General features: G+C 56.6%; 11 protein-coding genes across 11 annotated transcripts; 4 read left to right on the top strand and 7 right to left on the bottom strand.

The window, feature by feature from the left end:
- Positions 1–355: 355 nt before the first annotated feature.
- KAR3 (kinesin-like nuclear fusion protein) lies at positions 356–3,949 on the bottom strand (the record flags this gene model as incomplete). Its single annotated transcript, XM_071060466.1, has 7 exons — positions 356–421; positions 531–2,227; positions 2,277–2,402; positions 2,910–3,129; positions 3,245–3,393; positions 3,469–3,625; positions 3,692–3,949. 7 exons carry the CDS (start codon positions 3,947–3,949, stop codon positions 356–358), a joined length of 2,673 nt encoding a protein of 890 aa, XP_070916567.1.
- Positions 3,950–4,673: 724 nt separating this feature from the next.
- On the top strand, positions 4,674–5,761 carry vps66 (Lysophosphatidic acid:oleoyl-CoA acyltransferase 1; the record flags this gene model as incomplete). The annotated part of the gene is made up of 2 exons (XM_071060465.1): positions 4,674–4,704; positions 4,758–5,761. 2 exons carry the CDS (start codon positions 4,674–4,676, stop codon positions 5,759–5,761), a joined length of 1,035 nt encoding a protein of 344 aa, XP_070916566.1.
- Positions 5,762–6,125: 364 nt separating this feature from the next.
- Positions 6,126–7,989, bottom strand: ILV3 (dihydroxy-acid dehydratase ilv3; the record flags this gene model as incomplete). The annotated part of the gene is made up of 2 exons (XM_071060464.1): positions 6,126–7,848; positions 7,910–7,989. 2 exons carry the CDS (start codon positions 7,987–7,989, stop codon positions 6,126–6,128), a joined length of 1,803 nt encoding a protein of 600 aa, XP_070916565.1.
- Positions 7,990–8,839: 850 nt separating this feature from the next.
- On the bottom strand, positions 8,840–9,758 carry MFIFM68171_05043 (uncharacterized protein; the record flags this gene model as incomplete). The annotated part of the gene is made up of 4 exons (XM_071060463.1): positions 8,840–9,415; positions 9,468–9,493; positions 9,553–9,571; positions 9,618–9,758. The coding sequence occupies 4 exons, from the start codon at positions 9,756–9,758 to the stop codon at positions 8,840–8,842; spliced, it is 762 nt and encodes a 253-aa protein (XP_070916564.1).
- Positions 9,759–10,458: 700 nt separating this feature from the next.
- Positions 10,459–11,480, top strand: MFIFM68171_05042 (uncharacterized protein; the record flags this gene model as incomplete). The annotated part of the gene is made up of 2 exons (XM_071060462.1): positions 10,459–10,567; positions 10,621–11,480. 2 exons carry the CDS (start codon positions 10,459–10,461, stop codon positions 11,478–11,480), a joined length of 969 nt encoding a protein of 322 aa, XP_070916563.1.
- Positions 11,481–12,652: 1,172 nt separating this feature from the next.
- PRI2 (DNA primase subunit pri2) lies at positions 12,653–14,307 on the top strand (the record flags this gene model as incomplete). The annotated part of the gene is made up of 3 exons (XM_071060461.1): positions 12,653–12,827; positions 12,901–14,059; positions 14,130–14,307. The coding sequence occupies 3 exons, from the start codon at positions 12,653–12,655 to the stop codon at positions 14,305–14,307; spliced, it is 1,512 nt and encodes a 503-aa protein (XP_070916562.1).
- Positions 14,308–14,827: 520 nt separating this feature from the next.
- On the bottom strand, positions 14,828–16,051 carry MFIFM68171_05040 (uncharacterized protein; the record flags this gene model as incomplete). Its single annotated transcript, XM_071060460.1, has 4 exons — positions 14,828–15,032; positions 15,111–15,805; positions 15,875–15,910; positions 15,992–16,051. 4 exons carry the CDS (start codon positions 16,049–16,051, stop codon positions 14,828–14,830), a joined length of 996 nt encoding a protein of 331 aa, XP_070916561.1.
- A 684-nt stretch (positions 16,052–16,735) lies between these two features.
- MFIFM68171_05039 (uncharacterized protein) lies at positions 16,736–17,463 on the bottom strand (the record flags this gene model as incomplete). The annotated part of the gene is made up of 3 exons (XM_071060459.1): positions 16,736–16,766; positions 16,863–17,190; positions 17,412–17,463. 3 exons carry the CDS (start codon positions 17,461–17,463, stop codon positions 16,736–16,738), a joined length of 411 nt encoding a protein of 136 aa, XP_070916560.1.
- Positions 17,464–18,786: 1,323 nt separating this feature from the next.
- Positions 18,787–19,659, bottom strand: MFIFM68171_05038 (uncharacterized protein; the record flags this gene model as incomplete). The annotated part of the gene is made up of 1 exon (XM_071060458.1): positions 18,787–19,659. The coding sequence occupies one exon, from the start codon at positions 19,657–19,659 to the stop codon at positions 18,787–18,789; it is 873 nt and encodes a 290-aa protein (XP_070916559.1).
- An 894-nt stretch (positions 19,660–20,553) lies between these two features.
- Positions 20,554–22,260, bottom strand: MFIFM68171_05037 (uncharacterized protein; the record flags this gene model as incomplete). Its single annotated transcript, XM_071060457.1, has 1 exon — positions 20,554–22,260. The coding sequence occupies one exon, from the start codon at positions 22,258–22,260 to the stop codon at positions 20,554–20,556; it is 1,707 nt and encodes a 568-aa protein (XP_070916558.1).
- A 1,573-nt stretch (positions 22,261–23,833) lies between these two features.
- On the top strand, positions 23,834–24,826 carry MFIFM68171_05036 (uncharacterized protein; the record flags this gene model as incomplete). Its single annotated transcript, XM_071060456.1, has 1 exon — positions 23,834–24,826. The coding sequence occupies one exon, from the start codon at positions 23,834–23,836 to the stop codon at positions 24,824–24,826; it is 993 nt and encodes a 330-aa protein (XP_070916557.1).
- Between the last annotated feature and the right edge of the window lie 1,781 nt (positions 24,827–26,607).

The raw sequence follows: 26,607 nt of genomic DNA, 5'->3' as shown, positions 1-26,607 counted from the left end.
AAAAGCACCTTGTAGGCCCGGGAAAAAGAAATAGTCTCATCAACAACGATAGAAGAGTAGAAGCAAAAACAACCGCCCCGCCAGATATACCAGTCCAACCAAGCCACGCTCAACACCTTCACCAACGTAACGCCTACAGAAAGTCCCAAGGACCGTAGCATGTCGGCAGCCCGCCACGCACACCGTAAGTGTGTCGAGCGGACAACACCCCAGCACGGTAATACTATATGTTGCATCATGGTATCATAAACAAACCCCTGGCGCTCCCCACCGCCCACTCAAACAATAAGAAAAAACGGTTTCGACCCTTCAACATTCAACCAACCCCCCTCCCCCCGCCTCTTCTCCGGGTCCATCATTCGCTTACCCGCTCCTTTAACTTCTTTGTAGACTTGGCCGTACCGATATGAGTATTGTGCACCTAAAATGAGCAAGATCTCGTTAGCAAACACACACAAAAAGACCTTCCGCCCTCCAGCCAACACATTACAACCGCAATTAATTACTGATCCAGGGATTCCAAAGCTCACCTTTGTCGCAAACCGCAAGCTCGTAATCGTCTCCTTCAGGTGCGCCTCGAGCGGGCTGACCATGACAAACATGAGCGTCTTGGAGTTGCCGCCCAGCGAGTACTGCAGGAGGTGCGTCAACTTCGAGTTGCGGTACGGGACGTGCGCCGACCCGCGGCCGAGGGCCTCGATGACGTCGCCCAGGCACGCCAGGCTCTTGTTGATGTTCTGCGTCTCCTTCATGCGGTCGCCCTCGGCCTGCGAGTGCTTGAGCCGCTCCGAACCGGCCAGGTCGACCAGGTTGAGCGTGCCCTCGCAGCGCTCATTCGTCGCCGAGTTCTCGCCCACCAGCTTGAGGATGAAGACCGAGTGCGAGCGCGACGACCGCTCGTTGGCCTTGGTCGCCGCTACGCTGCGGTTGCTCTGCGCCTGCTTCAGCATCGCCTCCACCTTGTCGGGCGAGTCGAGCGCGACCGACTTGCAGTTGAGCACCGTCGTCTGCTTGCGCGCGTCGTCGTGGCGGATCTCGAGCTTCTTCCTGCCGTCCGACTCCCTGCCCGGCGTGAGCAGGTCGTGCAGCTCCTCGTTGTACACCTCGACGAAGCTCCCCTCCATCGTGTACGTCCACGACTTCTCCTGCAGCTTGGTGATTGTGTCGTAGATCATGTGCGTGGCCCGCGGGATCATGCCGTCCGCCGACGACATGGTGTACGTCTTACCCGAGCCGGTCTGGCCGTAGCAGAAGATGCACACGTTGTAGCCGTCAAGCGCGCTCTGCACGAGCTGCGAGATCTCGCCAAAGACCTCCTCGTTGTGCACCGATGGAGCAAACACCCGGTCGAACTCGAAGGGTATCACCTTCCGGCTAACGGTCCCCAGACTGCTCCTCTCCTCGGGGCCGGTTACGTCGATCTGCGCCGACGTCTTCAGATCCGGGAACGCGATCTTGGCCTCGTCCCCCTCCGACGGGTCGAGCACGGGACGAACTCGGCACATGACCCGGATGTTGCCCTTCAGCTCCTGATACTTGTTAAAGAGGACTCTCCGTTCCGTCTCCTCCTTGATGAGTTTTTGCCGCGCTTCTTCAGCCACGCGCAAGGCCTCCCGGAGGCGGGCCTCCATGCTCGCGAAGGAGTCTGATTGCTGCTTGCTGTCGGATTCGAGGAACTCGATCTTTGCCCGCAGGCCGCGCATCCGATCCTCCAGCGTCATGTTGGTGGTCGACATCTCGGCTAATTGCTTCTGGAGAGTGCCCTTGATCGTCTGCTCCCGGTCGAGATCCGATTTCAGAGTTTCCACCTGGGATCGCATCTCTTGTGCTTCCCGCTCCTTCTTCAGCAGCTCCAGGTTCATGTCTTGCTGCTCGGCTCCTAACCTCGCTCGCAATTCCTGGAGCTCTCTGGACTTTTGGGTCTGCTCGTCAGCCAACTCTGCCCTGTAGTGCCTCTCCATCGCCTCCAACGCCTCGCGGTGCTCTCGCTTCATCTGGTCCACTTCGGCTTTGAATTCTCTCCTGATCTCATCGATCTCGTGTTTGTGCTCCCGCAGCTTGTCCTCGAGTTCGTACTTGTGCCGCCTCTCCTCCGCCTCCACCTGGAGAAGTATTGATTGCTTCTCTTGCTGTAGTGAGTAGTTTTCTTGCCGCTGCTGATCAAGCTGATTTTGAAGCTGCGTGTTCTGGTCCGCCAGCCGGTGCTGCTCCCGTTCCAGATCGCTCGCTACACCTTGTTAGCTTGCACGTGCTTCGCGCCCGCCACGCAAACCTACCCCTATTCTTCGCCAACTCGATTACTTCCTCCAAAGTCCTCTTGTCGGCGAGACTGACATCGAACGCTTCTTTCATGACCTTGAACTGGGATTCGAATTCGTTAAGGCGGCCGTCGACGTCCCAACCTACAAAATTAGTTAAGTTTGAGTCTTTTGTGAGAAACAATGACTTGGTCGGAGAACAAGATTTGGTTGGTGAGGAAGGGTTCTTGCGGACGCTCTTGACAATCTCATCCATCTTTTCCATTGCTTCCACTGCCATCTTGGCATGATGGGTTTGCGGTGGTGTCATTGGAAAAGGGATTGGAGGGCCCTGTGAGTTGACAGGCCGGAATATATGGATCCTGGCTGCTTCTCTTGGCTGAAATTTAGGGGTGGTGCTCTCCCTCTGCAAATCCGACTGAGACGGATTGGACGGAGGCTGTTTGTCTTGTTTGGAGACCGCTTGACCTCCAGAGCTGTGGTCTGACTCATCGTTGAGTGACAAGAACGCCAGATGACTACTGAGCCGCGAGATCTCTCCACCTTCTTGCTGTGCCTGCGAAGGCACGAATTGGAGAGATGCAGGTTTTCGCAACTTCCTAGGCGGTTGGTTTGTAGAGTGAAAAGGAAAGGAAGGTAAACCCTTCGTACCCTTTTGCTGTTTAGTCGGTCCTGCTTCATCCTCCTTCTCTCGGTTCCCTATCGCTGTGGCGGGTCGCGGTCGTGAGGGTCCTCGAGGGCGGCCATTCGTGGATTGCGTGAAGCCCATGGACGTTGGTGCCCTTGCCGATGGCGGCGCACGCACTCCTGGCCCGACACTCTTCGCAAAGCTGCTGGTGGGTGCATGTCGCGAGGCAGTGGGGGGAGGGATCTAGAAGTTGGTCAGCACCGGCCTCGACGGCGGAAGTCGTGGACGCGTTGGCTTCTTGGATAGGGGTTCTGGGCGGTTCCATTGGAGGGTGTCGTAGGTGACAGGGGCTACCTACCCCGGATGACAGGGCTGCGATTGACGTGCCCTTAATGCCGTTCGCAGGCCGTGGCAATCCAGGAGCTGCCGATGGGAGATGCGATCTTGTGCCATTGGGTTCGCCTGCTCTTTCAGCTAACGTCTTCCGCTTCGGCTCCGGCTGGCCTGCTATTCGGTTTAGTCCCGGTCAGTTGCGCCGAGAATATGGGGCCTGGAGACAAGCGAGAGAGTGCAAATGCATACCGTTCCCGTTGTATGTCCGTTTGATGCCGTGAAGGGGGGGAATCGACGTTGTCTGAGCTCGCGCATTGTGCTGCGAATCGCTAATTTCTTGGAGACATGTCGCCGGGGCAGTCGTGGGAACCTGGACCCGGGGAGGACGGAGTGCCGACCGGAAGGTCTGTAATGCGGCAGTCAGCAAGAAAAGGCGGCCTATTCACTTGCGCGTACGGGTGGTAAAACATACCGCGTTCTCGGACGGCTCCATGTCGAGCGTGCGCATGCGCGGAATGATAAAGTGGTAAAGTAGGTAGGAGGAGAGGAGCAGAGCTCCCGGCGCGTTTGAAGTCGGCGGCGACGTCGTGACTTGTGGCGGGTCGTGGATGCAACAACTCTTTGCCCTTCTCCTCAATGGGTGTAGCGTAGATTGTGTAAAGTTAGACGCCTTGTTTATTTCACCCGGGCAACCAAAGAGCAGGGCATAGGCCAATGGCAGAGCTTCCATGGTGGGGTCGATGGGGTCGGTCAATTGGGACATGAGCACCAAAATGACGGGGAACTCCTCGAGCACTTCAGCTTGGGGCTCGCCATTGCAAAAAGGATTCTACGAGGCCAATTCCACAGCACTTTGTCTTATTTGAATCCTAACTAGCTCTATGCACACATCATCCACCCATGATCGCGCGCCATGTGGAATTTTCCGATTGCTCGTCATGGTCGTAGTCGTTTGGTTTGTGGGTCGGTCTACTGCAAAGCCGTACACCGCCTGCACACCGCCTGTACAAAGGAGGGGGACTGGACTCTGACGGGTATATCAACGGAACAAATGGGACGTACCATGGTTAACTGTAGAATCACGCCGCGAGTCTATGATAATGTTAAGATGTGCGTGAAGTCGGCCGTTCTAACGATCTCGGAGGCTTCTTGAACCGCGGGCTCTCTAAGAGGGTTAGGGTTAATGGTTACACATACTTGCATGCTACAAGCGCACGTGCCAACTGTTCACATGCGATCCGTTTGCTCCAACAATTCTCGGGAGCTTCACATGGTCCCTGTCGACGTCAACTTTCCACGCGCACTCAAAACCAACCTTTGACCCAGTCATTGTTGAGCCCGTCTTCTGTGAGGCTTCTTCTGAAGCATCCAAGACAGATGCCGCCATAATTTCTAGCAACTCTATCTCTTTTCTTTGACCGAGAGCTCCGACATTCCGGTGTGACCCGCCCATCATGGAGAAGTTCTCGCAATTCCGCGATCGAGGCAAGCACCCCGCCACGGATCTCGATCCGTCCGCCGGCTAACTCGCCTCACAGGCTCCGGCATATCCCCCTTCATGCCCATCACTGCCTCGCCCTCTTCGTTCGCAATCGCAATGTCGGCCTTCCGCTTCCTTCTCCGCCTGCCGTTCTTCTTGACTTATTCAGCCCTGTATTTCCTCGTCTTGCACCACCTCCCACTCCCAGCCGTCGCCCGTAAACTCCTCCTCTGGACACTCCTAGCCATTCCCGGAATATGGTGGGTCGACCTCCAGCTCGACGGCGTCAAGCGCGGCTCGCTGAGCCAGCAGCCGCCCTCTCGCGTCCCGCACCCGCGCTCCATCATAGCCGCAAACTTCACCTCGCCCATCGACGCCCTCTACCTAGCCGCCGTCTTCGACCCCATATTTGTCGTTGCCCACCCCGGCTCCCGCAAGGTCCGACGCATCAGCCTCTTCTCCGCGATCTCGGCCGCCCTCTCGGGGAGCACGCAATTCGCGGACCCCCCTCCCCCCGACGGCAACAACGGTAATAATAAGAATGATGACGGAGGAATAACCGACCTCGGCGCCCTCCTCGCGCGCCACCCGGACCGCGTCATCGCCGTCTTCCCCGAGTGCGCCACCACCAACGGCCAGGGCATCCTCCCGCTCAGCCCCTGCCTCCTGACCGCGCCGGCCGAGACGGCCATCTTCCCCGTCAGCATGCGCTACAACCCGCCCGACATCACCACTCCCATCCCCGGGGCCAGGGCGTGGGTGGATTTCCTCTGGAAGCTGCTCGGCGGCACGACGCATACGATCCGGGTGCGAATCGCCGAGGGGGTGCACAACACGACGCAGGCTTCCAACGGGGTGTCGTCGTCGTATAACTCGCATGAGACACTGACGAGCGGTGGAGGGGGGGGGAGGCGCGGCGAGGATGAGCCGACGGCGGAGGAGCAGAGGATGCTGGATCGCGTGGCTGAGGCGCTGGCGCGGTTGGGGAGGGTGAAACGAGTGGGGGTGACGGTGCGGACTAAGAAGGATTTTGTGGCGGCTTGGAATAAGCGGAGGAGGTAGTGTTACGGAGGTACTGTGCGAGTATGTGTGTGCGTGCGTGTAATGACAGCCTGGTCACGCTGGTTAGACGTTATCCTTGCATTTACAGGCATGGGGTTGTATTGGGAATGTGTATTCGTTACGGAAAAGCAACCGAAATATATTTCAAAGAAAATATCCATGACCAATCTGACTATGCGTAGGTAGTCAACCAAGTTTGACGGCAAATTTTGATAGATAACTTTCAACCACATATAAAGCGGTGGTACTGCAAAGCGCCTTTTCCTCCTCCGATGCCCAAGAAAGCAGATAAGCGATAAGGTATATAAGCAATAAACATTCCAGGAACCTTCAGATCAAGAGCCCCCACCTTAACTGTGACTCTTCAAGCTCTGTCCGTCACGCACCCTTCGCTCGCGTTGCTGACCAGCCTGGCGTACTTGTTTAGCGTACCCTTCTTGACCTTGGGTTCGGGCGCCTTCCACTCTTTCCTCCTCTTCTCAAGCTCCCCAGCCGGCACCTCCAGATCAAGCACGCGCTTCTCGGCGTCAATGACGATCTTGTCGCCGTCCTTGACCAGACCGATGGGGCCGCCCTCCATAGCCTCGGGCACGATGTGGCCAATCAAGAAGCCGTGGCTGCCGCCGGAGAAGCGGCCGTCGGTGATGAGGGCGACGTCCTGGCCGAGGCCCGCACCCATGATGGCGGAGCTGGGCTTGAGCATCTCGGGCATGCCCGGGCCGCCCTTGGGGCCCTCGTACCGGATGACGACGACCGTCTTCTCACCCTTCTTGATCTCGCCGCGCTCGAGCGCCTCAATGAAGGCGTCCTCGTAGTCGTAGACCTTGGCGGTGCCCTCGAAGCGCAGGCCCTCCTTGCCCGTGATCTTGCCGACCGAGCCGCCGGGGGCTAGAGAGCCGCGCAGGATCTGGATGTGGCCGCTGGGCTTGATGGGGTTGCTCATCGGCCGGATGATGGGCTGCTCATCGGGGAAGCCGGGGAGGTTCTCCACGTTCTGCTTCAACGTCTTGCCCGTGACCGTAATGCCCGAGCCGTCAATGACGCCCTCCTTGAGCAGGAATTTAAGTAAGGCGGGGGTGCCGCCGATCTTGCACAGATCCTCCATGACGTACTTGCCAGAGGGCTTCAGGTCGGCCAGGAAGGGAGTCCTGTCCGAGACGGCCTGGAAGTCGTCGATGGTGAGCTTGACGCCAACAGAATCGGCAATGGCAATCAGGTGCAGCACAGCGTTGGTGCTGCCACCGAGGATGTTGACGACGACCATGGCGTCCTCGAACGCCTGGCGTGTCAGGATGTCCTTGGGCCGAATGTCCTCCCTGAGGAGGTTCTTGATGGCTTCGCCGACGCTCTCGCACTCGGCCTTCTTGCTCGGGTCCTCGGCCGGGAAGCTGCTGCTACCGGGGAGGGTCATGCCGAGCGTCTCGATGGCAGTTGCCATGGTGTTGGCAGTGTACATGCCACCGCAGGCGCCACCGCCAGGGCAAGCGTTTCGAATGATATCGAAGCGCTGCTTCTCGTCGATCTCGCCGGCGATGTACTGCCCGTACGACTGGAAGGCGCTCACGATATCTATCGGCTGGCCCTGCATGTTGCAGCCCGGCTTGATGGTGCCGCCATACACCATGATGCTAGGCCTGTTGACGCGGCCCATGGCGATCAACACACCAGGCATGTTCTTGTCGCAGCCCGGGAGCGAGATGTTGGCGTCGTACCACTGCCCCTGCATGACCGTCTCGATGCTGTCGGCGATGATCTCTCTGCTCTGCAAGCTGTAGCGCATGCCCGTGGTACCCATGCTAATGCCGTCCGAGACGCCAATGGTATTGAAGCGCATGGGGATGAGGCCGGCCTTGGCAACGCTTTCGCGCACCAGGGCCGAGAGGTCGAGGAGATGCATGTTGCACGGGTTGCCCTCGTACCAGACGGACGAGATGCCTACTTGTGCTTTCGACATGTCCTCCTCGGTCATGCCCGTCCCATAGAGCATGGCCTGCGAGGCGCCCTGCGACTTGGGCTGTGTGATTGCGGCCGACACCTTGTTAAGCTTCTCGTCGGCATAGCGGCGGGGAGTGGTCGAGAGGAGCCGGCTAGATGGAGGATTTAGCTTGGATCCGCAAGGGGAGGAGCACTTGTCCAGGCCGAACATACAAGTGATATCTCAGTGGCAGCGCACGGCTTGCGGCCAGAGCTCTGGGAGCCCCAGCGCGCAGGAGAGACGGTGACAGCATCCTCAGGGACGGGATCGGAGGAAGCTAGCACCACTGCAAAAAACAAAGACAGAAAGATCAATTGGCTGTCCAGCGGCGTGTCGGATTTCCTGATTCGTTTCAGAATCACAATGACCTGTCAACTGATTCTCCCCGGGGGTCTGACAGGATGAGTTGTCCTGTTGTTCAAGTGTGAGTCGAACATTTTGGGCGAAGTCGGAGGGTAAAAATTCCAGTTGCTGAGGTGCAAGTCACAGGGACAGAGATCCCCGCCTTGCCTTAGCCGCGTCGAAATACAAGCCCCCCGATTGGTCCGCCACCATGGGGATTTTGCTGTGTTAGAAGCTGAACTTGGCATTGGAGCCGCTTCTCTTCTACCATACGGAGGTGCCTCGTTATGCCTTCGTGTAATGATATCTCACGCCAATTAAGGGCACACTCAATGCCAAAGATGTTTTGAGTCCGCGCATTCCGTCTCGACTCAGTGTCCCGCAGAACGGTACAATGGGCGCAAGTGAAATCTGGGGCGCAATGGAAACGACCAAAACAACATACAACTCAGTGATTCTTCCCCACTTGTTTAGATAGCGAATCCATTGCAAAGCTCCGCGAGGCAGAGTCCCAGATGCTGTCGCGGGAGATTAGATGGTACGCGGTGCTCGCGATTTCCGCGAAGCTATGGCGCAGTCTCCCCGCTTGAGACCGAAATCGCGGGATCGACTTCTTGTTACCAGATTCTACTGGTATCACGCGGCCAGCGGGGTTGTCCTGAGAAACGGGCTCACCGCCGCCATCGACAGGGTGGATTCTCAATGCCGCCCCTCCTCGCCAACTCTGCCCACACGAATTCGACGTCTTCCCGGATCCGGCATCATGGCTTCACCTGGCTTGTGCCAGCAGATCCGGACTTGCCATCATCTTTAGCTCTTTGGTGTAATATCTCGTCCACTATGCCGTGTTCCTTCGCTTCTTCAGCTGTCAAGTACTTGTCGCGCTCCATCATGTCATTTATGGCCTGCATATCGTACTTGTCATAGCCGAACGACTTGTTGATATGACCCTGCACAATCTTGTTGATCTGCTCCCGTATCCTTTGGATCTGGTTGGCGTAGATCAAGATGTCGGCCGCCTGACCGCGAGTCCCGCCTAGCGGCTGGTGCACCATGATGGAGCTGTGCGGTAGCGCGTATCTCTTGCCGGGCTCACCGCCGATGAGAAGGATGGCGGCCATGGAAGCGGCACCGCCAACACATACTGTCGAGACGGGCGATTTGATATAAGTCATGGTGTCGTAGATAGCGAGACCAGAGCTCACCTCGCCGCCGGGCGAGTTGATGTACATGGTGATGGGCTTGTCAGGGTTGTCGGATTCGAGCCACAGCAGCTGGGCTACTATCGACGCCGATACGGTGTCGTCAATTGACCCGTTAAGACATACTATCCGTTCCTGGTCAAGTCAGACTCGCCGCGCGAGGGCTGCGACGGTCGCGTTCACTCACCTGCAGCAGCTTGGAGAATATGTCGGCTGTACCGCAAGGTCAGCGCCAATTAGGATCCCAGAGACACGGGACATCTAGAACTTACATGTCCGCCAACCGCCCGCCTATCTTGTCAGTAGGGTCACGGAGGAGGCGATTGGAGAGACGTACTGTGACCTCGGTGATGTAGGGCATCGGAATGCTGCCTGTGGGGGGCATCAGGCCCGGTGACGCGCTGAGTTTGGAGAAACGGCGACATTGCGGCGCGCCTATCCTCCGTAGAAGGCGAGATGCGGTGTGTTGGAAATTCATGGTTGTTCTGGGCTGAGCACGCTCGAGCCAGTTGCCGATGGTTTGTGATGAGGTTCGGGACGATGTGCGGTTCTGCTAAGGCCTGTGAGCTCCCGCGCTTGGCACTGACGCCAAGAGACGGACAGAAGCCAAGTATGTACTGTACATGTACACTACAGTATCATAGTACAGTACCAAAGCCCCAAGGCGATACATCACAGGTTCCACACGCCTTGCAGACATCAGATCTCTCACTCGCTAGTTTCCCGGACTTGTATACCTGATTAATAGGACAGAGAGATGGATCCCCCTCGGAGACCACCATGTATCCGTTGACCGCGGTTCAAGACGATTGTTACGTTCCTACATTACTTATTCAATCCACCGTAAATTGACCGGGGACCGCCGTGCACGGACTCGGTCACTGGATCATTCACTACTCTCTTTCAAAATCCGGAGTTTCTTGGACTCGCTTTTAACAATGCACCCGGTCGGCAAGGAAAGAGATTGAGCTTGCATGGAGGCCTTGAGTAGTGTATGCCTTAGGCCGTCGGTTTTCCGGGCTTGCCGTCCGCCATGGAAATCGGCGGTTGCTCGAAAATTTCACGCCAGCGCAAACAAACAAGTCGAGAGCTCCGAAGCAGAATTATCACATGTACAAATCGACAGCGGATCAAGGACCGTCAAAACCCCTAATGGCGCTTTGCCACTCTCTCCGTTGATGGACCCATCGTTCCACGAAGCCAGGGAGAGATTCACAAAGCCCAAACCGGCCCATTCCCCGTTCAAGAGCACCAAGTTTCAGCGCCAGCTGGCCAGGAATCCCTACGGTAATATCTCCTCTCGCCTGTTGATTGAAGACAAAACACTCACCCGCCCACAGCCCGGGCGTTGGCAACACCTCCTCGGAGGTGCCCCATTTCTTGTTCGACGCTTCCCAACTACTTCTTCGAGCGCTTTGCTCTCGTTGCGCACCCAGACACACACCAGCCCTGGTTTGTACCCCAGGACCTCGAGTCAAAAGCACCAGGAACTCCGAGTGCGACCGCCGAGCCCCCCCAAGGCATCAAGACGGGGCCATCGGCATACGTCCTCTCTCGCCAGCTACTCTTCCAGGAACTGCAACGTGGGGATTCCCCCTATCACGATGCCTACAAGAGACTCTTCCGCATGAGCGACCACGGGCAGTCGCGTCTCTCGTCGGTATTGAACCGAACCTCATGGCGCAGCGACATGGATGCGGTCCTCTTAGAACTAATGCGGCGACGTGTCGTTGAATCACTGCTCCATTTCGCCACCACATCCGAGAAGGAAAACCGGAAAAAGTATCTCGTCAAGTGCGAGACCTGGGACAGCGTGAAGGAGCTCAAGCACAGGGGGTGCCTCCTGTTTCTAGGTCGGCAGGAAGGGGCTCCCCCAGACTCAGAACCCGAAAGTCCTCCGCCTAGATTGTCAATGATGACTATTGAGGGTGTCAAGTTCGGGGGGAAGCTTGCAGTCCACAATCTGATGGTCCTGCTGGGTGAGGCGCACACAGCCCGGTTGAAGCGGGAGTCTCAGCTCTTGAGTGACGGCTCGCTATTCCTTCTGGGTAGGCAAGCGACCGTCAAGCTGCAAATGCTGTTGTGGAAGCTCCAGGGTTACATGGCCTGGGGAGAGCCACCGGGCACGGCGCCTCCCAATGTGAGCGCACCGGCAGATGAACCACCGACACGGGAGCCACCAATGGACTCCCCGAAGTAATCCAAGGTGCTAATTACGGAAGAGAACTGGCAAACCAACAGGCCAGTCAACGGCAGGCCGACAGGCAAACTGACAAGGAAGCCACCAAATAAGCCCCTCACACTCAGAGATATCCAGCGCAGACGGAGAAGTCCGGCAGACGAGCCATCGAAGCAACGGCCAGCAGAGAATCACGGGAAACGGCCCGGGACATGCGGTGCAGGCACAGCATACAAGCAAATAGCCGAGCCGGCAAAGAAATCTCCAAAAGCGCCAAACATCCAGTAGAGACGATGCAGGCACGCCGTCATGACCACGGGGATCTCGAGGCAACATGGACTACCAGTCATGCCAGTACGATCACCGGGGGCAGCGGTTCGTCATCTTCACGCAAGTCCGGATCTAGCCACCCGGAGTACATATCTGGGAGCAAAACCTGCAAGAGGGCCGGGCCGGGACGGTCCTGACAGTGCTCTAAAGCCATCGTTTGACATATGGGAATGGTCGAAAGCGATACATGCGCTGCTGAAGCACACAGTTGTTAAGTACTGAGATTGGCTTCTCGGCTCCAGCACCGCAGTGCTAGTCTATCATATTCCTGGATTGGTCAGGTGCGAGGAACACAAGATGAAACTAGGTTCAAGCTTCAAAGCAATGTCTAAAAATAATTCATGCCATAATCTATGGAGTTTGGGGGCGAAGAGATTAGGAATTCACTTCACGCAGCTAGAACACGGCACCTAATTCCGCCGAGAGTACTTGGGCGGCGCAATGTCAGGATCCAGTTCCAAGATGATAGGAGTCACGATCATGATTGCGGAGACGGGAAGAACATTGCGCCCGAAAAGGACTACCCGTCGGTGCATCCAATCAAGGATCTAGGCGTATGGTCTCGATGAAGGCGCGGAATAAACGAATTCTTTGGATTGGCAACTTTCTTGTTCTTCGTAAGGCTTGGAATTGACGGAGAATGCCCGCATGTTGCAAGTACCCTAGTCCAGGGGTAATACAGGGTTAGGGTTGTATTCGGTCGCCCCCACCACGCGCTCGCGGGACAATCTTTAATTGTTTCGGCACGAAGCGCGTCTCGACGCGTCTGAACGGATTGTCTCTGCTCCGTAAGCCACCCGCAAGAACTCCCCTCCCACGGCAACCGCTACCTCTATGAAATCACCGACCGGGCACCAGCCATCATGAACCGCATCGACGTCAAGAAGCGAAATGTCGTCGACCACCGCAAGAAGCAGTTTGCCGAGCCCTTATACAAGGAGACGCAGTACCCGCACCGCCTAAACTTCTACTCCACCCCGCCAACCGCAGACATCACGCTCGAACAGTTTGAACAATGGGCGATCGACAGGTTACGGAGTATGTCACGGCACAATGTGCGAACCGTAGTTTGACACCGTTCAAAATGCTAATACGCCGCCCCGCCACGCAGTCCTCGCCGAGCTCGAAGCGTGCTCCTTTCGCAACAAGACGCCCGCCGAGACGGCCGCGCACATGAAGCCGCTTCTCGACAAGTACCTCCCGCTCGACGCGAGCAGCTCGGGCCACTCGCAACTGGCTGCCCAGCGCCAAAAGGACCACTACAGCCATTTCATCCTGCGCCTGGCGTTCGCGTCGACCGAGGACCTGCGCCGCCGCTTCACCCGCGTCGAGACGATGCTGTTCCGCCTGCGCTTTCAGGGTGACGATACGCGCGAGCGCGCCGCCTTTGTGCGCACCCTCAACCTCGACTGGGAGGTTGTCTCGGAGGACGAGAAGCGCGAGCTCGCGCCCCAGCTAGCGACTACGGTGGGGTTTGATTCGAGGAGGCGGATGCAGCAGGTGATGGATGAGGACTGGTGCAAGGTGGACTGGGTGAGGGTGCCGGACTTGATTGACAGTCGGAAGGTCTTTGTCAAGGCGGGCAAGGCATATGTTCCGGGAAGGGAGCAGCAGAGCATGGTGCTCAACGAGTTTACTGCGCGGCTGGAGCGGGCGTTGGAGCTCACAGCCCGGGCGCTGCCCCGGCTGGACGAAGACGACCGCCTGAAGCCCATCCTCAACCACCTCTCCAAGAACTTTGTCGCGCCCGACGCGAGCTACGTCGGCACGGGAGCCGCGATCGAGGGCGCCGAGATGTCGGCGCGCAACATCGACAACCTCTCGCAGCACTACCCGATGTGCATGGCGCACCTGCACCGGTCCCTGCGGCGCGACGCGCACCTCAAGCACTTTGGTCGGCTGCAGTACACGCTCTTCCTCAAGGGCATCGGGCTGAACCTAGAGGAGTGTCTCATCTTCTGGCGGTCGAGTTTCCACAAGATCACCGACGACACGTTCAACAAGGAGTACCGCTACAACGTGCGGCACGTGTACGGAGACGTGGGCGGCGACTCGAACCGGCGGAGCGGAGGGTACAGCCCTTACAGCTGCCAGAAGATCCTGACCGAGCATGCCCCCGGCCCCGGCGAGGCCCACGGCTGCCCGTACAGGCATTTTAACATGGAGAATCTGGCGGCGCTGCTCCAGGCGACAGGGGTGAATGACCGTGCGGTGCTGGAGGGAGTTAGGCAGGACAAGGAGGGCCAGAAGTTCCATATGGCGTGTAATCGGTATGTGATCCCCTCCACTTCCTTCCATCTTCTGTTATTGGCATACGGCCACTGACTCCTAGGTATGCAGTGTGTTTGAGCACGTCCACAAAGCGGAGCTGAAGCGGGCGAAGGACGAGGGCGTCATGACGGCCGCGCAGCTCGAGACGATTGTGCACCCTAACGAATACTTTAAGCGGAGCTACCTGCTCAAGAATATGAACAAGGTGAAGGCGGATGGTGGGGCAGATGTAAAGATGGAGGGGTGACAGACTGTCGGGCTGTCTGCTCAGTCATCTCCTAGAGAGTGTGATGCGTAGGTGTTGGCAGGTATAAACGGGTTCAAAGGTTCTGTGTTGGGCATGCATGTAATGAGATCTTTTAATGTTCAGTCAAACGACCATGGTCATGGCCAAACGTACGGTGTTGTTCGTATGAATAAGCTCTGTTGGTCTCTTGAAGGAACCTCAGCCATGGCCCGGATTGTTGGGCTTGCCCAGGGAGTCAAGTAATGTGAGCAGCTCCCGCTCCCTATTCACCACCGCAGCTGTCTCAGTCCAAAGAAACCGAGCTCCCTTACAACGCCATATCCGGTGTAACGCTCTAATTGATATTTTTATATTAACTTCCAAGAACCCTAGCTTAAACCCTTGGCAAATTCAGCTTATGTCATGGTCCCAGAAATATGTGCGTCCCCCAGTGCAGCTATGCGGCGCAGGCAGCCCATGCATTTCTCTACCCACGAGAGCCGCAACTACGTAGAGTGTAGTAATACAAACTGTAGCCGCCTTACCGAGCCGTGGCATGACCCAAGCTCATCCCCACCTCGACCGCCACCTGAACCCGCTGCTTGCTGTGATCAAGCAGGTCCTGGTCAAACTGGATTCTGCCTTTCTGGAACGCCACGATGATCGAAGACCCACCGAACTGGAAGATCCCCAGTTCTTCCCCCTTCTTGATAGGCGCACCCTGTTCCTGGAAGCGGCTATGAATCCTGCAGAGAGGAAACAAAACCCCGTGGTTAGCATCCCGCAGCTCCCGACAAACAACGAGCCCCGGAGCCGATACTTACTTGACAGAACCAACGTCGGTGGCACCAATCGCCACAAACAGCACGTCCCCAAACGCCTCGGTCTCAATCACCACGTACTCCCGCCTGTTGCGGGTCAGGATGTTGACTTTGCTGCGCAGCGCGAGCGCGTCCACCTGGTAATAATCCCCGGGGACGCTCCGGAAGAGCTTAACCGTGCCGGTAACGGGGGAGTGGTAGCGGTGGTAGTCCTGGGGCGACAGGCGGAAGCTGGCGACGGGGCCGTCGGCGAAGCGGGGGCCCAGGACGGTGTCCATGACAAGGTTGGTGATGGAGAAGTCGCTGCCCTTGATCCAGAGGCGGGCCGACTCGGCGACCGACTCGTACGCGACGACGCGCGAGTCGGCGACGCAGCAGGCCCGGGACGCGTCGTCGGCTTCGTGGACCGGGCGGGCGCCCGGCCGGTGCGCCCGCTGGAAGAAGTCCTCAAACGACGCGTACTTGTCGATGTCGGACGGCTCGAAGTCGTCCATGTTGATGTGGTACGTGTCGACGAACTGCCGGATCTGCTTCTTGGACTCGGCCGTGCCTTCTTTCTTGCCCTGGTCGACCGACTCGGAGTGTATGTAGAGGCGCATCGCGTGGGTCGTGTCGATCCATTCTAGGAGGGGGTTGAAGAGGGCCAGCAGTTTCAATTTCTTCAAGAGCGGTTGCTGCTCGCGCTCATACTTGCCGGTCTAAGTTGGCGTTTTGTTTAGCAGGTGAGTCTGTGAAAGGAGCGGAGGGGTTTTCTGAGCCTTTCATACTTTGCGGACATACGACATCCATCCCCATTGAGCATTCTAAATACGGAGAGCATCTCGGTTAGCGGCTAGAACCCGGAATTCTCTAATTAGCCAACCTGTTCTCGATAGAGATCTTACCGGGTAGAGCCAGGACATCAAATAGTCTAGAATCCGGTGTAGGATCTCGCTGAACGACATGCTGGGCAGTAGTTCCCAACAACAACAATATATAAAAGCCAAATGTTAATTGATTGATGTTCTGGTTGGGTTTGGCTGTATGCCTTTATATGGACGGTGATGTTGAAATTGGTTGACTGTATATGACGTGGAAGACCCGGGATGACGTCAGGATTTGTGTACATATTTCCAAATGCGGCCTACACGCCACCTGAAGAGCACCTCAGTAGACCAGGAGACCTGGCGGTACTGGATTGAGAGCATTTCTGCGAATTTCCGGTGGCTCTGTGTTGATCGGCGGGCGAGGTGTTTAGAGCTGAGGAGCTCTGATAAGCGCAAGTTAAGGTTCAACGTTTAGGGGCTTGGCCCCATATGCAATATGCATTTAGCATAGTATACCTTATCTAGTAAACCATCTCCAGGAAGCAGGGCAGCAGTAGATGAGGACATCATTCCTGTTGTGCGAAGTAATGGGAGTATACCTCCAGTAAGCCACGAAGGGCAATCACACGAGCGTGCATAATGCTGGAGCTGTGGCTAAAGCCAGTTTTGACATGCCGAACTAGTATTGCGAAGAACTGGAGACTCGGCAGAGACCCCATGTGGCTATATCCCTTCCCCTCTCCCTTTTTAAGTTACAGATATGATCCTAGAGCACTAGGATCATAGCTCAACTCTAGCGCCAATAAGGCCGAATGGCCACGCTTAGCAGCAGTTGTCCTCGCAGTATGCCATGCTGGAAATCATAATTCGTTAGCCTCCCATGTTCAGATACGTAGCATCTTGCAGAAATGCAGAGAGTCAAGGAGTTGATTTCTCCAAATAAACCTACCAATTAATGCAGGGCAGAGCTTGGCCCCGGTTGCAGCCAACGCAGTACCCGTACCGCTCATAGCAGCCGTCGCAGCTGCCCCAGCCGCAGGCGCGCTTCTCGACGCCGGAGTTGCTGGTGACCTCGTTCAGGGCAGCGCAGGCCTCCTTGAGCTCGACAGCGGCCTCGTGGTTGGGGGCGAGGTTGAGGGCAGCATGGGCTGACGCCGCGGCCAGGGTGAAAACGGCGAGGATGCTAGAGAGCTGCAAATTATGATGGCTGGTGATGGAGTTGGCAACGAGGAGGAAGTCGTATTGGTAGTGATGATGGTGATGATGAATATAATGGTCTAGAAGGGAGGGGGTCACGGATTCTTATACTTGGCGTCTCTCGTGATTCAAGTTTCTTCTCTGCCGAGCACGGGCTGAATGCGAACCGTCGAACTACGTTACGGAGTAGCCAGTCCTCCCTGGCCATCCCAATCACCGTTGCCGCGTCTATCAACATCACGGTCGATCCTCGGTGGTTGGCTTTGGCTACTAGTGCAAGTTCTAACCAACCCTATCTGACCTTCCAAAGTAGGACGTTCCGTGTTTTTCGCTATTTGCTCTCTTGTCTCCATGGTCGTTGCCAAGAAAATCCATCGTGTCCCTTCAAGTGGAACCGCCGCGATGGGCATACTTCTTTTAGACCTCTCTACTTGTAGTTTCTAGACACCGATTAATTATGCCTCTTCAGCTAAAGGGAACGGCATCGTGCAGTACTCGGTGCCTGCGCACCCATAAAGTGTATGGTGCAGTGCAGCCTGAGTAATGATATGGCACATTCATGATGTGGCGTGCAGAGGGCGTGGTGTTGTGGCGCAAGACCACAGCGACCAGCAAAAGGTTTCTGGAAGAAGGGCGGTCAAACGAAGGCTAGTGCTGCAAAATAAATTACAAATTTACTGACCACTGATCCTGTCGATGATCTCCCCAGAAGGATTGCTCTCTGGCCCACACGGACTCCGATCCACCCAATGTGATGCACTCACTAGTACTGACTAGCCGGGGAATGGAAGGTCCTCTACCAAGCTCTCATTACCTCTTACCATTTACCCCAGACTACGTGCGTCTGTAGGCACCAGCATAGGGACATTACAATACCTATTCGCTGGGTCATAGTAGCCCCTAGCTAGGTAACATTCTTTCACTGTTTGTAGCGCTGGAACAGCAGGGTCAAGGCGATAACGGATACTTCTTTCTCTCTTCCGATTTGGTAGCTGTTTGCAACAGGGTCCCTTCTGCCGACCCAGTTCAATGGACGATGTCACATGCTGATGGTCAATGGTTAGAGTGTCGGCGTGGCGGTTGCTCTATCGACGACCTTTGACCCTGTGACGCAGCTCAGTTTGACCCCTGTATCTCGTTCTGAATGTAGTGGCGTGGTCCGTCTCATGTTGTATAGAGCATCATGGCGATGGCACGCTCGGGTGGGGGATTTGAATGCTTGCGCTACATGGCATTGGTGATGTTACTCCAGTGTTGTGCCGTGCTGCTCGCTCTGATCCCGGTCGTGGTGTGCAGGTATTCCCCAGCCGGCATCTAGCTGCACAGGGGTTGTCATGCTCCTTGGTGCCTGCCGCTAGGTACTGGTTCGATGCTTACGGACACATTCCTTCGTTTCGTTGCCCTTGACGGGGAGACGCACCATGGCGTTTGCCAGAAACATCACGGACTGGGCAAGCTGTCAGCACTGTGGGTATATTCTTGAAAGCACATCGTCTATTCTATCAACACGTTAACAAATCCATTCGGTTCTCTCTAACCCCGTTATGTCGTTGTTCAAAACCATCGATGCTAGGGTCAGCAAGACGACCAATGCTGCAAATGATGCAATGACGCAAAAGAAACCCCTGCTCTAAAATGGGCCCCCGTGAGAGAAGACAGAAGGCACGGCGGTTGCTTCAGGCCTCGAGCTCGAGGCAAGCCTTGTTGATCGCCTCGGTCGCGGCGTCCACATTCTCGAGTTCGAAGATGCTGTAGTGATGCCCAGGAACGTCCATCACCATCGTAACTAAGCCCTTTCGGTATTGCTCCCATCCGAGCAGTCGGTCCCCGCGGTGGGTGTCCACTGCGGTGATTCCGCCTTGTGCCGGCACTGCCTCCATAGCCCGGAGCAGTATCACCCGTGGGGGCCGTGGGCCAGCCGAAGCGGTCTTCCTCTGGCCGATGTTGCGGGTTGTCTTGACCTCGCCGTTTTTGTTCTCCTGTTCCTTGGTAACCGGTTCCTCGTCCGCCCACCGGGGCATCTCCCACTCCATGACCATCTCCCTTGCCATGTCGAAACAGCGCAACACTCGATCCCGTGTCTCCTGCTTTGTGTGATCGCTCCATTGTATTGTTCGCGGGACAATGGGCACTAGGGGGGCGGTCACGACGATTGGGCAAACCGAGTCCACCATGACGATCCCTAGCAGATCTAACGTGTTCTCCGGGTCAACTGCGATGAGATGCGCCACCTCGAGGGAGAGCAGCCCGCCCAGCGACCAGCCGCCGATGATGATCTTGCCTTTTGGAACGACCGACTTGATGAGGGCCAGGTAGTACCGCGCCATCTCCGGGATGCCACCCTCCCACTCCCTGCCGGTCTCGTAGCTAGGATTGAAAATGCCGTAGACCGGGCGTCCGAGGTCGCCGAGAAGGTGGTAGGAGTACGTCGTGCCACCACCGTCATGGATGAGGACTAGTGGCGTCTCTCCCTGGGCCGGACACGCCCAGTCCGTGGTCTTGGCATGGCCCTGGATGAGAGCCGGGTTGGTTTCGAAGAGCGTACCCATGTCGGCGACTGAGACTTGTTAAGCACGCGGATGCGAGCGGCAGCAGTACGCGTGTACGGCAGAGGACCAATTACGCCTTGCAAGCTTATCTCCGAAAGGGCAAAATCCTGAGATTCTGTCAAAAGTGCCCGGAGGATGTGGAAGCGGAAGTGCCCAATGAGGATCGGGCCGGTGCTTACCTGAAGAATCAAAGCACCGAAGCCGAATGCTCCGATCGTGAGTCCGAGCAGGACAAGCACTTAAATAAGGTATGACTAAGGCCCGGCTTGCCTGCCGCTTGCAGCGTGCGCGTCTTGTTAAAAAAATCCGTTGTCTGTTCCCCCTTTTTTTTTCTTTTGGGAGGAATAACGTGACAGGCAGGAATGAGGCGCAGACAGGAGAAGGTACGGTTTTAGAAACTTGGAAAGACGTCGCAACCAAGGAGGCAGGGCCCACCGATGGGTTTTGACACTTCAGCCGCTAATGCGGACTACAGGACATACAGCGGGTCTGGTTCCGAGTACAGTTTCTCTTACCTTGGCAAAAGTTCAAGAGTCGCGAACCGCCTGTAATTTTGAGCAAGAATGCTCTGCATGTGTCAAAAACGTCTGGGGCTTCAAGACGCGGTCTATGATAAGATTTCTAGTTTATGAAGTAAACTTAACGCATGCAATTTGAGATGGTAAATTGAATCGCTAGCTGCTTCCACGTTACAAGTAATTAGCGCATTGAAAAGAGGTAAAAAACAGCGAGTAGAGATAGGACCAATCCAGACTTATAATATATCCAGGTACCGTCGGGCAATCTTTAGACACGTATTGTACTTCAATCGAGTTTCAAACCAACGCTAAGCTGAAATCTGCGAGGGAGGTGAACGTCAACGCAGCCGAACCCATTCAACCCACAAAACTCTCATCACTTCAGGAACGAAATCAACTGATCCAGCTTGGCCAGGGGGCCAATATGCGCAATGTACCCGTCCGGCCTGACGAGCACATAGCCGGGGCACCCGAATCCAAACCGCCCATGCAAACTGCCTTCCGGATCTGTATACCACTCAGCAGCACGCGAGCTCAGCCGGACACCCCCAGTTTGGATGTAATGAACCTGAATTTCACTGCCGAAAGCCCTCATCACCTCCTCTCCGGCAGCCACGAGCTGGTCTTTGTCCGGGGCTTTCCCGGCAGAGGAACCACCAGCCTCCGCACCAGCAGCAAAGAGCAAAAAGTGATGCGCCCGGCCCACGCAAACCCGATGCAAAGTCGTCTCCCGCGCCGCCTCGGCCCCCTCCACCCTCAACAACAACCTGCCATCAGGCAGCCGATCCCCGCCGCGCACGGGGCCCCGGAACCCCTTGGCCGTCCCCACGATCTTGCTGCTCCCGCGGTACGTGATGCCCAACTCGGATATGAACTGGTAGAACGAGTGGCGGCGCTTCGCGCTGCGCGCCAGGATTGGCATGACGTACCTGACGACGAAGTTACGGATCGGAACGTAGAAGGGGTTGGCCGTCGAGACGAAGCTGAATATGCGGTCCGTCCTCTTGAGGAGGGCTCTGCCGATGGGGTGGCGCTCGGCGTCGTACGAATCGAGCAGGGCTTCCGCGCGTGCAGCGGAGGGGGAAGAGGTGGACTTGTTGCCGTTGTCCCGGAGGAGCTCCAGGGCGAGCGCGAGTTTCCAGCCCAGGTTGATGGCGTCCTGGATGCCGGCGTTCATGCCCTGGCCGCCCGCCGGGGAGTGGATGTGCGCGGCGTCTCCGGCAACGAAGAGGCGCCCGTCGCGGTAGCGGTTGACGCCCCGGTGGTGAAGGCGGAAGCGGGCTATCCATATCGGGTCGTAGAGGGTGCCTGACCCCGGCGGGGTGGTGGCGGTGAAGTAGGTCTGGAATTGTTCCAGGGTGGGCTCGCCTTTTGTGTCGGGAGTGATTTGGTAGCCCGATGCGACGAGGCGAATGATTTCGTTGTCGAAAGGGAAGAGAGCGAGGACACCCTTGGACCCTAGGTGCAGCCCGATGTGGTCTTGTAGGAGGTTGGAGTCACGCAGGTGCACGTCGCAGAGGATAAAGTCTTGCGGGTAGGGGGCGCCTTTAAACGTGAGGTTGGCAGCCTTGCGAACCACGCTGTGGGCGCCGTCGCAGCCGACGACGTACTTGGCGCGGATGATATCGACCTTTCCGTCAGGGGTCTTGAGCGTCGTGGTGACGCCATCTTTGTCTTGGACGATCTCGGTGGCGGTGAAGGGACGCTGGACAGAGATGTCGTACTTTGAGAGGCACTCTTCCAGAAACCTTTCGGTCTCGGCTTGGGATACGTTAAGAGGGAGGGGGAATTTGGTGCCCATAATGCCGAGATTGTCAAGGTCGAAGCCAACTGCGGCTTGCTTCCCGACGTACATTGAACCACCATGAATGCTGCGGCCTCGATGGATAAGCGTATCGACCGCCCCATGTCGGTTCAGGAGTTCCAAGGTACGGGGTTGAACGACGAGCGACCGGCTTTTGTCACTTCGTACTGGTGCTTGGTCAATGATGCGGAAGGAGACGTGGTGGAGCGCGAGCTCTAGGGCAAGGGCGGTGCCCACTGGTCCCGCACCCACGATGAGGACGTCGCACTCATGCGTCATGAAGGTTGGCAGTATCCGGATTGTTTGTACACAAGCTCCTTGCTAATGCTGAGGATGAGGAGAACGCCTTGACGGTTCGTGGAGTATATATATGTGTTTGTATTGTTGACAAAGAACCCGAGTTTGGTCAGGTCAGTGTCTGATTACCTAGGATCGACACGCTTTTGTCATTTAAATGAACCACAGTGCCATACTCATGGGACTTGTCTGCTCGCGTTGGCAGGTCGATATTGAATGCCATGGTTGCAACCGCGAAGCTCTGAGCATGAGTCGGAGCATACCGTGCCGATAGCTGCCGAGTGTGCCAGCAACTAACACGGAGGAGTGGAGGCCGACCGGAAGAGCGAGGCCCCGTCTCCCCCCCCCCCCCCCGGCTCTAAGCTGCCTCGGGGTCGAATTTGAGTTTTGAGGCTGGGGGCTTGGCCGATGACTCCTGTTGGCCATCGGCCTCGGGCTTTCTGTTCAGTGCGCGTTGACGTCAATACCACCAGCCCAAGGATTCAAGACGGATCGCCCTTGGTGGCTGGGAAGGTGCTTAGGCGACGGCACGTCTCATTTGTTGATCGACAGCGCTCACGAGACGCAAAGCGCAACTGAACTCTGCGATGAAACACACCGTGGCTGACTCTTTGCTCAGGGAGAGCGTGACCCGATGTGGTTTTCCCCGCGCCATATCCTGATCGGGACAACACGGGACAAAGCGAGTTACACTGCCTCAGGCGCCACCGGCGATGGGCATGAAAGGGTTTACGGTGAGGCTAATAGCCGGGCCAAGGTGAGGTCACAGCCGCTGTGCAGCCCGTGCACGGATGATTTGCAGGCGCTCGAAAAATTGCAGACGTGCACAGACCATGTGAGAGAAGTATATTACAGTCGCTTCTCTCCCGTCTTTTCCATTCCTTTTCTTCTTTTTTTTCTTTAGCTCTCTTTGCCTTTTGGCTTAGATCAAGTGTAGTATCTGTTCTTTTCAGTTTAATCTCTGAAACTGCTCTACGGAGTAGAATCGTGATTATTCCAATTTTTGTCATTCGGCGGACTTCCCTCTGGGCTTGCCCATGGTCGTCTGCCACAGTGTCCCTGGTATTACACTGCCTCCAGGCGACGCGAAACTCTTTTTTCATTGCAGTCTCAGGCTTTGCTTGGGATGTGAAGAAGAAGACACCATGTAGACCCGGGTGGAACCGGGAGTTTAAGACGCCTTGCAGCCTAGGAGTGACAGGAATGCGACGTGTAATGTGTTGCATTGCTGATGGCTCGATAGAAACAATTGACCCGACAACAAAGAGGATGCTTTGTCAAACCCAACGCGTGGCATTGTTTCCCCGATGAACAACGCACTCGACTATTGTCTCTCTCTAGCCTGCCACTGACCATGATCCAGTTGTCTCGCATCTGAGGCGACTGACAAGAGTGCGCAAGGCCGTGACGGTAGAGAATCGCGAGGCTGTTCGAGTCTTATATAACACCACTCCCGCTTCGAATCCGCGTCTCGGCTCCCCGACCGACCTCTACGATACAACATACGGAACGGTCGGACGATCCGCAATTATCGTTTCCCAGTATATCCCCAAGAATGCCAGGCGGGCTCGCAAACTCAAGACATGCGCCCTGGCCTCGACAGTCAACGGCCCGCGGCATCGCGAACTCCGGACGCTCGCACTTGACGGTTACTCCCGCCCCGATCGACGGGGGCCGTGATGGCGACAGCAACCTCCCTGACCCCGCCCACGCTCGCTCCACTACCTCTCACCGCTCTAGCGGCGACCGTAGCATCGGGAAATCCCCATCTTCCCATGCTAAAAACGAACTCGCGCGCTACACCAAGATCATCCGCCGGTTACAATGGAAGCTCCCTTTCCTCGCCCAAGGCTACAACCTCGCGATCGACCGGGTGGGCAAGGACCCGGCGGTGGTGTCAGAAGCCGAGTTGATGTTCAAGCTGGACTTTTTCGAATACTACATGCTCATCGAGCGGGCGCTGGTGCACCTCCTAGGCGTGTTTGGCGTGGACATCCCCAGGGGACACCAGCCACCGACCCTCCCAGGCCACAGTGGCAATGCAAGAGCGGCCGGAGGCCTGGCGGCGAGCGCCTGGAGGGACAGACGCCACCACCGATATCACGCCAACGTCCTCGCGGCGCTGGATCAGGAGGATAACCCACTACATGGGACGCTCGGGACGGGGGATGTGCGTCAGCGGCTGGGGAGGGCTAAGGATCTAAGGAATCGGTGGAAGACGGCTGGGAATGATGATGATGAGGGGCCCGAGGGGGGTGACAAACGAGACATGTCGCCGGCGGGGCCGGACCGGGAGTGGCACACGAAGAAGATCGCCGCCCCGCTGGAGACATATGATCTCGAGAAGATGCTAGAGGTCATTTTTAGAGGGTTTGATGACGCCTATCGAGTTGCGGAGCAGTTTGTGCGTGGCAGTGCGGAGCATGGGGGTGGAACCGACATGGATACGACCGGAGAAGCCACGCGGGTGGTTGATAGGGGCGTCGGTGTTGGGGAGGAGGATCAGTGGGAGTTTATGGTGGATGCCATGGACTGGGAAGCTGTCTGATCCAGTGGAGCCGCTCTTGTGGGCTGGCATGGGATCGCTGACGTTTACCGCGTTATATCGTTTGCATGAAGCAAGTTAGCTCTGTATAGGGTCCCGGCGGAGTTTTGGACATTTTGAGGTTCGGAGCGTTCGGGCTTGGTTAGAAAGACGCAGCATCAGCAACCGAACGTAGTGTAAACCAAACGTAGCGTAGTTCGTAAATATGGACGCCCTTGACAAGGGTCGTCGACTTGTAGTTGATCCCGGCGGAACGGCTGGCTCCAAGCCGGTGCTCGGGTTTTCCATCAGCATGTTCCCACAGCAGCAGTTTTACATCTGCTAATTGACAACCATTCCGCGCTACATAGCCAGGAATGACAACAGCACATCAAGTATACTCACCACACGATAGCTCTTGGTTGGTGAAGATGACCATGGCCGAGCGAACAATACGGATGAAACTATGCACACCACTTGTAGGCGGACGTCGTATGGTTGACTCTGACGAGAGCCGAGCAGTTGAGCAAGAAACACAGCTGCATGATAATGCCACCACCGTGAAGGATCAGGTACTTTCGTGGCCTAGAAGGTGCCCGTTGGTGTTCTTCTAATGAACTTCGATTGGTGCGGTCGTGGAACGTAAATGTCGGGTGCAGTCCGCCAATGCAAAGGTAAGAGCAGTCACTCTACATGGGCGGAGATGGCATCGTCCAATGCGTTGCCCTAGGAAGTGGCTGGCAGGCACAAAGCTAATGTGGTGTTATGTGATCAAAGAGCAACGTTAACTCGGAAGTTAACAATCCAGACAGCGAGTCTCGGCTCCGTCGGTGCTCGCTGGAGACGGGAGGATTTGACGAGCAGTGAAGCCTAGAGAGGAAGCTTTCTAACCGCGCCTGCTATCCCGGGAAACAAGGACGATATCGAATCATCGGGAAGGAATCGCTCAGCTCGGACTGGGAGTTGGAACTCGGGCCTTCTTATCGCAGCGCCCCAACGAGGAACTGTCAGCCTCAGTCCTGCCATCACGGTTCAGTGGGGCAGTTGCCGGGACTCGGTTCCAAATTAGATGTTTGACAGCCCCACGGCAGCTCCGGCCCCGCAGCTCCGGGATCACTCTGTGCGCGGCGCCTGCTTTGCATGTGGTGCCAGCTCCCAGCGGGTCTGCTTTGTGCTGCATCGAAAGTGGCACAGTTGGTGAATTAACCGTGGGAATACGAGGTGTTCAAGTGCCGATCCTCGACAGCAGAGTTGCACCTGTGCGCTCCACTCACTGACCACTGTGGAATACGAAGGAAAACCACTATGTAAGCGGTGTCCGCATCGTGTAACCGGCATGCGCGGTGGGTTCTCGCCCACCGCCTGCCTTCTCGTTCAGATCACGAGCCTCACGACGCATTCCATTTTTAAAGCGTGCAGTGACGGATTCAGCTTAGGTTAGGATGGCGGCCTGTCGGCTCGGACGATGACAGAGTGTGACTGCCCGCTTCCGCCGGGCTATGACGACACAATGGAAGGAGCCGTCGTATCGCGGGCGGGCGATGTTGGCACCACGCGGCTCATCAGTTGAGGATCGAAGGCCGCAAGTTGCCCCATGGCGCCACGACCCCGTCGATCCGGGTACGACATTCGTCCTCGATGGAACCGAGGAAGGAAGGAGAGAGGGCAGAGGCTCGAGGATATAATGAGCTTGACTGGCCTGTCTCCTCTCCTCTCTTCCTCGCTGGACAACTCACTTCTCTTGGCTCGATCATCGTCAGAACAGCATCAGCAGTTCAATTAGCCATCACATCTCAAGAAACAGT

Source organism: Madurella fahalii (genome assembly GCF_045866475.1).
Source record: "Madurella fahalii IFM 68171 DNA, scaffold_2, whole genome shotgun sequence".
In the NCBI taxonomy this organism is placed as follows: Eukaryota; Fungi; Ascomycota; class Sordariomycetes; order Sordariales; genus Madurella; species Madurella fahalii.
The sequence above is the reverse complement of the archived record's forward strand: the minus strand, read 5'-3'. Positions and strand labels throughout refer to the sequence as shown.